General features: G+C 41.9%; 1 protein-coding gene across 1 annotated transcript; it reads left to right on the top strand.

Annotated features, from left to right (window-relative positions):
* Positions 1-10,738, top strand: MSANTD4 (Myb/SANT DNA binding domain containing 4 with coiled-coils). Its single transcript, XM_068425208.1, has 3 exons — positions 1-34; positions 5,837-6,466; positions 8,801-10,738. Exons 2-3 carry the CDS (start codon positions 6,005-6,007, stop codon positions 9,374-9,376), a joined length of 1,038 nt encoding a protein of 345 aa, XP_068281309.1. The 5' UTR covers positions 1-34; positions 5,837-6,004; the 3' UTR covers positions 9,377-10,738.
* The last annotated feature ends 921 nt before the right edge of the window (positions 10,739-11,659 follow it).

Here is an 11,659-nt window from a genome sequence, read left to right on the forward strand (position 1 = left end):
GGGCCGGCCACCCAGCGAGGAGTGTTGGGTGCAGGTGAGTAGTTCGTGCCGCTCCCCGGGGACCCAAGCGGGGTGGGGAGCGGGCCCGGCCTGCGGCCCCTCTGTGGAAGACAGCGGTGGGGCTTCGCCGCCCTCGGCCCCTGAGGCGGCTGCCCGCCGTCTTCCTCGGCGGCCCCATGGGGAGGCCCTTCCTCCTGTTCCTTCTCCCGGGAGAGGCGCAGGGCCCCACCGGCCCGCCCGCGGGTCACTTGCCGGGAGGCCCCTGGCCTGCGGCGCGGTGGGGGCCTCGGGCCCACCTGCTCCCCGGGGCTCAGGGCGGGGGTCCCCACCCGAGACGCCGCCGCCCTGGCGGAGCGGGCCTGGCGGGGCTCGGGGGCGCGGCGACCGGGGCCGTGCCCTCGCCCGCCTTTGTTGCCTTCCTTGGCCTCCTGCGGGGCTTCGTGCGCCTCCTGGAGGGACCGGGCCGGCCCCGCGTCCCCGCTGGCCGGTGGCGAGGTGGCTGGCTGGGCCGCCTCGGGCCGGGGGGCTGTGCCTGCCTTCAGCACTCCGAAACGCGCGCCCTGCGCGGGGGGGAGGATTTCTCCCGTTCGTGGCCGTTGCTGTTCGAGGGGAAGGGGAACTCCCCCCTGATGAATCTGTGGATTCAACAGCCTGAATCCGCAGCTGCTTTCCCTGCTCGGTGCCTCCTCTCTGCCTCGTTACGTTATTGTTTTAGGTGTTGTTGGTTCCCTTTAGCGCTTGCCTTTTCAGGTGCTCAAACCGCAAGCTCCCTGCAGGGAGGACCGTCCGTTTGGTGACCCGTGTTGAGCAGCACCCAGACCCTCCGGTGCTAAAGCCTCTCTTAGTACGAAAGCGCAAGTTGTCCCAAGCCAGGGTAGCCATCCGTTATGAATCACATACGAAGTTTTCCAGAAAGCCTTAGGCTCTAGTATCATGCAAAGATCCTCAGACTCTCAAATTTTAGTTAAAAAAATAGAGGTAGCAGGCCCTCCTGATGTAAAGGTTTTTTATTTCAATCATAAGCTCTGAAAGTTTTGGGTTTTTTTTTAAAAAAAGGCAAGCCATCAAGACATCATACTTTAAAAAAAAGTCATGATTCTTTTAGAATAATTCAGGTTTGATACTAGCAACAATCCTTCAATCCTGGTGAATGCATGGAAATTTTTTTTGCTTGCTTGCTTGTTTTGTGCAGGGTTGGTTTTTTTTTGTTTTGTTTGGTTACTTTTTTGTTGGTCCAGCATGTGATCGGACAATAAGCTGTGAGCAAAGGAGACACAAAGACGTAGAGGCAGAATGTGGATGCCTCTGTCATTAAGTATGTCAAAGTTATTTGGTGTTTGTGTGTTCTGTGCGTTTATGGAGTGTTCAGTTTGGTTTTGCAATACCTGTTTCGTTTCAACCCTGACAAATAGTTTGTGTTTCTTTAGTCCGATGATGAGGACCTTCTTAACAATAGGTTGCTTCTGGCCTAACAGGGCTGCATCAAACTCAGAGCTCCGTGTTGCCATCTTCCCTGGAAGACACTTGAAATCTTTCGATTATCTTATGATCAGAATTGTTTCTTTTTTTCTAGCCAGCACTTTGCATTTCTACCCAAACTATAAAAACATGCATTTTGCATTTGCAGCTAGCACCATGCCTGCCGTATGATGGGTGCATGGCTGGTCACGAAATGGGCTCTTTGCATCGTCTGTTACTTCCCAGGGATTTGTCTGTTACATGACCAGACTGTACCTGTTCTTTGTCACGTAACTGGTGTCTTTGGTCATGTACCAGAAGTACTTTTGGTCATTTAGTTGAGAAGGAATTTTCTTCTCTTACCTTCATCAGTGGCTTGATCTGACCAAAAGATTTTTTTTCACCTCTGCTCTTATATCCACATACTTTTTCTGAGTGAACTGCTGATTTTCCCAATTGGTGCACTCAGCAAATATTTGCTGTGGAATCATCCTACAAAGACACTAAAATGTAGAGCAGTTACGGTTCTGATTTTGGACAAACTGTAATGTCTGTCTATGTATGCATTTCGTGGTTTAGACTTCATATCAAAGCAAAACTTAAACATGCTGTATGTCATGTTTTGTAAATCATGCTTTTCAAAATGGAGATACTTTTTTTTTCTGTAATTATCTAGAATGTGTACAAATCCTAGCTTGTTACTGTTCCTGTCACTTACGTACTTCGAGCATGTGACAGTTAATTTTTCTGCATTAAAGAGTAATATCCCGGAGAGCATCTAGCAATGTCAGAAAGCAGAATATCCCAAACCTCAGCTTTAGATAATAATGCTTTTTAGTTAATATATCAGAAAGGTAAACAGTACCACAGTGGAGTTCATCTAACTCTGGAAGTCAATATACTGTTAAGACAATTCATTAACACCCATTTACATTAATAAGAAAGGAATTGTCTTTAATAAGGCAATACGCTTTCAAAAAGGAAAGAGCTAGAAAAGGTAAGATGTCCTTACCAATTGGAAGTTAGTAGTCATTAATTTTAAAATAGGTAGGCTTTGCTGTTGTTTTAACTGGGAAATTCAGGGGCTTGTATCAGACATGTTCTAGCAAAAAAAAAAAAAGTCTAAAAGTTTACAGAATAAGGGAATTGGATGCCAGTAGTTTCCAAGTTAGTATTATAATTCTTAAAGGTTATGTGCTTGTCTTATGGTGTAAAATCCCAAACCAAGATGAGGCACTTCACAAAGACTAGCTGGAGAGATCAGACAGGTGATGCACAACATCTGTGCAAGGAGCAGTGACACTGACCCACAGGGTAACCTGACATTTGCATGTTTTAACTCTCAACCTTCTCTGGAGCTAAGGTGAAAGCTTGGATGGCTGTGTCTCCCACATTTATGTAGAATTGTATTAAGAAAATAACATTGATGAAAGTTTTATTTGAAAACCCCTTTTTTTTGTTTGTTTGTTTTCTTGTGATTGTGCCCACTTTATCCTGCTGTGCTAGGACTGAGATAATTAGGGAGCACCAGGGTAAATAGATACCGTATGAGTCTCTCAAATCTGTGGTTCCCTGTTACTGGGGAATGACCAGAACCTTGTTCATCCCAGCTGGGGCTAAGTAAAGGACTTAGCAAGTGTGTATCTTCAGGAAAGAACGGCTACGATACAGCAAAAGTCTGATATTTAGGTACCTTAAGAGACAATTAAGTATCTGCTAGTACTTTCAAGAGTTTGACATATCCAACTGGCAAGTACTTCAGAAAGTCTGACCCATTTTTCCATAGTTAGCAAAGCACTTGAATGGTGACTTAAGTACATGCTTAAAATCAAACGCGAAATTCTACTGATTTCAGTAAAAATAAGTGTGACCTTATAAACCGAGGTTCAGTGTCTTGGTAGGAAAAGTCAGAAATACTATAATCCTTGTGAAACTTACGTTGTATGTAAGAACTCTATGTAATTCTTTTTACCTGGAAGACCAACTCAAAATGGATACCTCCGAATCTTTCACACACGCTCCCCACCCTGAAAAGAGGTAAGCGCAAGGTGTGTGTTTCTAAAGCCAGTGTGAAGATATGAGTACTTGGTCATTCCCCGGTAATCAGGAGTCACAGCTTAAGCTATATATGTATCAGTCCAGAGTAATTGCCTTATTAACAGTGAAACTTCTAGAAGTGCTCTTAATTCGCTCTGTGTGCAGGTAACTTTTGTGAAGAATTTACCTCTCAGTGACTTTTTAAAAGTTAAAAAAACCCCCAACTTACACAAAATAAACTTAGAATTTGATCCATAAGCCAAGAAATTCAGTTGCCATAATAATAGAAAAGCACTAACACTAGAATTTGCATTTGAAAAGCACAGCAAGTACCAAATCAATTGATTTACTGCCGGACAAGTAAATATGATGCTGCTTACTTGAAAGCCCAAGTATCTTTTCATGGTTAACTTATAATGAAGGTTAAGGAAGATGCTCAAAATTTTTCTGAGACCTTTTATCTGATCTTTATGTAATTCTAGCAGATACAGTGCTGTGTTATGATATAAATATGACTTTTTAAACTTCAGCATTTTTTTTTTTAGTACTGGCCATGTCAAGTTAAGGGTCTATATTAAAACAGTAGGTTATATTATTTCTTTTAAAGAATTCCCTTTTCTCAAAACTAATCAGTATTTTATTTTCATAAGTACAGGAAGTTTCACACATCTTAAACAGCAACATCCACTTTCCAGCTTGAGTCTGAGGAGTCAGAAGCGCTGGGTAACTGCGTGAGAGCACTGTAGAGTGGTCTGTGCTGATACACGCTCATGCTTTATGCAGTTGATTTCTTCTTGGGACTTGATTTTGCTTATTTGCTAGCTAGTAACCATCAGAAGTAAATGGATTCACAGTGAGGGTAATATTTTAATGAGGAAAAGTAGTAAACCAGTTTCTTAAATGCAGCGTTTTAAAAAATATTTGATGCTAGCAGGGTTATGTGTTGGGTGTGAAAGAATGTTGCTTGATATGGAAAACTGTGCAAGTGAGCCGCTTATTTACAGTCAATAGTGTATAGGAGATGAAGAACGATGTCTAAACTATTATGTGCATTATCCCCCAAATGGGGAGTTTTTGTGTAATGTGCTGATCTGTATGTTTTAACCAAGTTTAGGAGAATAACAGGAGAAAAGAATACTTAGTAATTTAAGAACCCTGTATAGCTGGTGGGGAGTTATTTAAAGATTAACTCCGTTAGTCAGTAGAAATCAAATGTATAATAAGCAAGCTGTTTGCTTCAGGTGGACAAAAGTTCTATACTAGGTTAATAGTGACCAAACATAACAGCTTGAAACTGTAAGTACTGTATGGTGAATCGTTGTCCTACTTGCTTAAAGCCTGTTAAACCTACCTAAGGTGGTACAGAAAGTTCAAATTAAATCCTAAATTGGACCATTACCAAGCAGTCTGTGACCAAGAACCATTTTTTTTATCTCAGTCTCTGCTTTCAGGTTTTTTTCCTTTTTTTTTGATAATATGGTCTAATAGTCCCCTGTTTCTCCCACTCAAACTTTCCAATTTCTGTACAGAGTTGTGCACAATCTCTCAGGTGTGTTAGGGGGTTTAGCTTTCTCTTCAGCATCAGGCACAGGACGAGCTATTGCGGAGGGCAGAGGACTGGACAAACTTTCAACCTGCCATCACATCTGACATGAGATGTTCTGTAGTGTAAGAAGGCTAGAGGAGGGCTTTACTGTGGGCATGTGGTGACTGATTCCTAAATCTGTTTCCTGTTAAAACCTCTCTAATGAATGACATTTGTTTGAACTAGTAGTTATTTTCTGATGTTCAGCAGAATTGCTTCAGTTCTTTTTTTTTTGTGATTAAGATAACTCAGGAGAGCCTCTAAAACTTCAACTTTTCGTATTAATCTACTTTTTTTTTTTGATGGAAATGTTGTCTCATTTAAAATGTGTCTCAGAAATTTCAGTCCCCTACACATTTCATGTTTTTGAAGTAATGATATAACAGTTTTAGCTTCTTCTGGAAATAATTTAGCATTCAAACTGAAATCTGTAGGTCATATTTCAGCCTTAAGCAAATCCCAACTGGCAAAACTCTAAGAGTTGAAGGAAAATAGCTGTATTTTTGTGATGGAAATATCAACTCAACCTTAACGGTTCATGACATGGATATATTCATGGATTTATAATTTGTAGGAGATTAGAGAAGGTATCTATAGCTACTTTATATTCAGAGTTTAACAAAATAGCTTTCTTCAATCGAATGAACAATCATTTCAAAATATGTGTTCTTTAAATGATGACTTAGGAGTCATGTTCATTAAATGATACACAGTGTATGCCTTGGAGATTTACGTTGTTTGCTCTTTTTCTCTTAGGAAGCCTGACAAATAGGAAAATACTACAAAGTGAAGAGAAAATTCACTTCATGAGAACTGAGTTCTGCATTCATTGGCTTTTAAATTTTATTTGTATTAATAACTGATTAGTGTCAGATCATCTCTGTAGTCTACTGTGGTGAAATTATTAGGTTAAAGCTGGAAAAAATGAAACAATTAAAAAGAAAAAGAAAAAGCAATTTTAGCGTTCAGGAGACTCAAACTCTCCTTAAGGAAATCAGAAAAAGGAGAGAAGTGCTCTTTTCAAAGCAACTTAATACAACAATTAATGAGATGAAACGGAAAGCTTGGGAGGAAATAGCAGAGTGTGTAAATGCTGTAGGTGAAGGAGAGCAAAGAACAGGGACAGAAGTGAAAAGGCGATACCTTGACTGGAGAGCACTCATGAAGAGAAAACGTCTGAATGCAAACATCAAAGTAGTAGGCGCTGGGTTTCACCTTCCTTCGTCCAATTTAGATGACTCTCTCAATGAAGACATGGATGAGAAAATGGGATTTGCAATTGAATCTAGTTTTGAATGGCAAAATATCACTGACTTCAGAGAAGCTGGTGGATCTTTAACAGAAGTCAAAGTAGAAGAGGAAGAGGAGGATCCGCAGAATTTTGAAGTGAGTGACTGACATACATTAGCTATATGCAATATGGTCTTAGTTGCATTTCAGCATAAGGCTTTTTGCTGTGTTTCTTCATAGCATCTGTTTCTCTTATTTCTGAACGTGTGAATTAAAGAAACTGTAGAAACAAATATGTTTCAGAGAGATGGTATTCAAATCTAGCAACTTGCAATTGTGTGTAAGGTCTTGGATGTTGATTATTAAATTGATATCCCTCAACTTTGAATATGTTTTTGCACATATATTTTCTATTTATATGTGCCATAGATAAGAATTAGTTCAGTCGGTAGAATGAAAATACACTGTTGAAGGAAACTGATTATTGTAATTAGACTGTCTGGATGAATGAATGGGAGAAGAGAAATGCACCTCTTTAACAAATGAAAGTATACGTTATGTGCAGCTACAGAAGAAATAGAATACAGAAGGAAATAGAACACTGCTTGCATTTCTTAAAATGAACCCACAGGAGATGAAAATGTTACTGAATAAGTCAGTCAGCCATTCCTCTCTGTCAGAATTGTAGTGTGAATTTGACAAGCAGCTGTGGATCCTGTAAACAGGTTGTTACTCCTAGTAGTACCGTGACTGTCCTGGGGTAGGCAGCCAGCTGGAGTGAAGTCAAATGTTTGGACAGTTTTGTTGTATCTGTACAAATACATAGTTCTCATTTCAAAAAGGGGTACTCAAACAGTTTTGGTTTATTTTTTGGGGGGAGGGGAAGGGGAAGGAAGGAACTCCTGTCTGAGCTCAGTTGAGGTGTGTGCTGGGAAAAAAAATTAGCATAAGCTGTTAAATGGTAGTAAGACTGCTGTCGGACAACTGCTGAAGAATAGTGTCTTACCTGCTCTAATGCTGGGGGACTGGCACTGGCTCTCATTGTCTTAAGATTTTCTGAACCCATATCCGTTTGCCTTTATTTTGCAGCGTACTTAGTGGGAGACAATTATACCTTGTGTACTATGAATTTGTAGCACATAAGGATTATAATTCTGTATGAGTTGCTACAGTCCTCCAAGACCTATGGTCCTAACCACCCAGTTATCTGCATCATATGTATGCTGGTGGACAAGTTCCCCATAAGCCAGCAATGTGCCCTTGTGACCAGGAAGGCCAATGGTATTCTGGGGTGCACTAGGAAGAGTGTAGCCTGCAGGTCAAGGGAGGTTATCCTCCCCTTCTACGCAGCCCTGGTGAGGCCACATCTGGAGTACTGTGTCCATCTGGGCCCCCCAGTTCAAGAAAGATAAGAATTACTGGAGAGAGTCCAGCGAAGGGCTACAAAGATGATCAGAGGACTGGGGCATCTCTCTTATGAGGAGAGGCTGAGAGAGCTGGATCTGTTCAGCTTGGAGAAGAGAAGACTGAGAGGGGATCTTATCAACACTTACAAATACCTGAGGGGTGAGTGTCAAGAGGAGGGGACCAGACTCTTCTCAGTGGTGCCCAGTCACAGGACAAGGGGCAATGGGCACAAGCTGAAATATGGGAAGTTCCATCTGAATATGAGGAGGAACTTCTTTACTTTGAGGGAGAAAAGCACTGGAACAGGCTGCCCAGGGAGGTTGTGGAGTCTCCTTCTCTGGAGATATTCAAAACCCGCCTGGACGCAACCCTGTGCAACATGCTCTAGGGGAACCTGCTTTGTCAGGGGGTTGGACTAGATGATCTCCAGAGGTCCCTTCCAACCCTTAACCATTCTGTGATTCTGTGATCATAAATAGCTTTACAGCAAATGTGATAATACAAAATTGGTTAAACAAGTCCTGTTTATTTACCCACTTAATACAGTTTGAAGTGTTAGGAGCATGTGAAAAATGTCAGTGTTAAATGTTTTTTAGAAATGGAATCCTCAAGTTAGTGAAGGCTGGGTTAGTTTACATACCACATAGCCTATGGATCCAGCTGCTCTGATAAATATTTAGTCACAACAAATTCCTAGTGGCTTATGTAAGTGTCACTCAGCTATATGAAAAGTAAGAACAACATATGCTTTTTTAGATCCAGTTTTCTATCAGTGGTTCTGAATGCTCTGTAATATGTCATACAGTATTTTCTGTATGTTCTTGCATGTCCACTGACAAGCTGATTTTCGTTTTTCATTACCAGATATTCTTGCAGATAAAGCGTGTTTCTCTACCTGTGTAATGGTAGAAAACAGTCTTTTGATCTAACATGGTTATTCTACAGCCTGAGAGTTAAACAGTTCTGAGTAGCTTTTAAGGTGAAAAAACCTAATATTTTCTTTTCAGTCAAGTTGTGTGTAACCAATTCATTCTGGCAGAAAGACTGGAATGTAATTCTTGTCTATCGCATTCGTCTCTGCAGTTTCCTATTGAGGAAGAAGAAGAAATTTTGTCATCAGTTTTGCCAGATTCGAAAAAGGAAAATGACCTGCCAGACTTCCCCCACATTGAAGAGTTTGGAAATCTAAGCTCTGCTCAAGCTAGGCTAGCCTATGAAGATTCTCACTTGCTTATAAATCTGGAGAAGCAGAAGGTGGAGCTGGAGAAGCAGCGACTAGACATTGAAGCTGAAAGGTTACAAGTGGAGAAGGAGCGCCTGCAAATTGAAAAAGAACGGTTGCGGCATGTTGACTTGGAGCGTGAGAGACTTCAGATTGAGAAGGAGCGACTTCAAATTGAATGGGAGAAACTCAGGCTAGAGACTCTGCATGCTGAAAAACCTGCCCTGGAAAATGACCTCGCCCAAACAGAAAAACCCATCATGCAGCCTCTGGATCTAGAAACTGAAAAGTTAAAACTAGAAAAAGAACGTTTGCAGTTAGAGAAAGAGAGGCTGCAGTTCCTAAAGTTTGAGTCGGAGAAGCTGCAGATTGAGAAGGAACGTTTGCAAGTGGAGAAGGAACGCCTTCGAATTCAGAGAGAGGGTCACTTGCAGTGAACTTCTCGACTGAAGTGTCAACATTAGTGTTTTGATGTTTGTAAAACAGAGTTAGTTCTTTTCTTAATACTGAAGCTGTCTTAGAGGCTTAACATTCTTCTGTTCAGAGTTGAATGTTGATGTTAAACTGAAAAACAAAAAGGAAAAAAAAAAAGAAAAAAAGAACGGTGCTCAATATGTCCGTGTGCCTATGTAAACGAGCTTGCGTGTGAAACTGCTTTTCAGTGTATCAGAACTAAGTGTTACGTTGTCTTGTCTTCAGTATTGTGTTGTATTAGTTTGGTGTCCTCCTCTCATAGACACATTGAGAAGAATCAAGGCTGAACCTTGTACTTTTTTCACTGTACTAACAGTAAAGAAGGATCAGACTAAATCAACATATGTTGTGAGGGCACGGTGCTGATAACAGCCCACACAGAACACAATAACACAGAGTCATGATGCGATTGATTCATTAAATTTAATTTCCCCCCCTTTTTTTTTCCACCCTCACAATGGGAAAAAGAGTTTGAGTTATGTAGAAGTTAAAGTACAAGTTAAATTGACTGCAGTTGTATTTACTGTTGTTCCATGGTTTGAACTGAATGGGAGTGCAGAAAATAGTATTTTTCCTTTTGCATGATGTATTCATACTAGATAAAGTTACACATCAACCCTACCTACTAGAAGCTGGACTATTATTTGCACCAGGTCCTTAGTAAGGCTATATGGAATGTAGCACTTGTCTTACTGTAGCATAGGGACTTACTGATTGATCAGGCATGCTGTCTGATGAGTCTGTGGTGACCCCCTGAAGTAAATTGCTAGACCTGGTTTGTTCCGTGAAAGACAGTAGCTGGTGATGGGAGTCTTGGGAGTGGAGACACAGACGCTGAGCATAGACTAAGGAGCACTGAGCTTGAACTCTTAATGCTAGTTCTGCCTGGCCAGCACAGGTCATGTTTGTGAGGCAGTCAGAAGAGGCTTCCATGGCTGACACCATATAGTGTGTTTTAATGAGACAAACAGAAATGGTCAGTGCTGAACAGTGTCAGTATTTTTCATAAGCAATGTATTCATTTAGTAAAAAAACCTGAGAAAGCGTTCTGTTATTTCATATGTGTTTAAATCACAACTGAGCCAGACTTCACATTTCTCATCTTTCTGCAAGTAACTATCTTTTGTTGACTCCATTTGAAACTTAGGACTGTGAGAATACTAAATCTGAATATATGTTGAGTGACTTACATGGATTCTTGTGCAAGTAAATATATTTATACCACTACAGGATTACTTTTATTCTGCAAAGAAAATGTTATTTTTTTATTACTGGAACAGGTGTGCTTCTACAGTGGAAATAAATTTGACTACTACAATCCAAAATTGCTCTTGAGACTGTTTCTTCACAGAGAAACAGGGCTACATCTGAAGAGAAACCTGGATACTCAACACTGCAGCACCCCAAAGTTGCTGGTGCATGTATTCCCTGTGTAGTAAATCGGAGAGATGAGGCATTTCAGAGTAGGACTTAAACCAGCCAGCACGCACTTGAGAAAGGAAAAAGGAAGGAGACGTGAACCAGCTGGATTGAAATGCCCCAGGGGGAAGTGTGCCTGAGATTCTTCTTCCTGAATGTGGTGGGTTGACGCTGTCTGGATGCCAGGTGCCCCCCAAAGCCACTCTATCACTCCCCTACTCAGCTGGACAGGGGGAGAAAAATATGATGAAAGACTCATGGGTTGAGATTAGGACAGGGAGACATCAGTCACCAATTACCGTCATGGGCAAAACTTGGGGAAATTACTTCTTGCCAATCAAAATCAGACTAGGATAATGAGAAATAAAGCCAAATCTTAAAACACCTTCCCCCCCACCTCTCCCTTTTTCCTGGGCTCAACTTCACTCCTGATTTTCTCTACCTCCTCCCCTCCCAGTGGCGCAGGGGGACAGGGAATGGGGGTTGGTGTCAGTTCATCACACGTTGTCTCTGCCGCTCCTTCCTCCTCAGGGGGAGGACTCCTCACACTCTCCCCTGATCCAGCATGGGGTCCCTCCCATGGGAGACAGTCCTCCATGAACTTCAACCTGAGTCCTTCCCACGGGCTGCAGTTCTTCACTAACTGCTCCAGCGTGGGTCCTTCCACAGAGTGCAGTTCTTGAGGAACAGACTGTTCCAGAGTGGGTCCCCCACGAGGGTCACAAGTCCTGCCAGTAAACCTGCTCCAGCATGGGCTCCTCTCTCCATGGGGCCGCAGGTCCCACCAGGAGCCTGCTCCAGCGTGGGCTTCCCATGGGGTCACAGCC

This window comes from Nyctibius grandis, chromosome 2, assembly GCF_013368605.1.
Source record: "Nyctibius grandis isolate bNycGra1 chromosome 2, bNycGra1.pri, whole genome shotgun sequence".
Lineage (NCBI taxonomy): Eukaryota > Metazoa > Chordata > Aves > Nyctibiiformes > Nyctibiidae > Nyctibius > Nyctibius grandis.

What these genes read in the sequence shown, in the direction of transcription:
- MSANTD4 (XM_068425208.1), top strand. Translation starts at nt 6,005, where the DNA reads ATGAAACAATTAAAAAGAAAAAGAAAAAGCAATTTTAGCGTTCAGGAG. An exon ending in AGGATCCGCAGAATTTTGAA is followed by an intron (nt 6,467 to 8,800) that starts GTGAGTGACTGA and finishes TCGTCTCTGCAG; the next exon opens with TTTCCTATTGAGGAAGAAGA.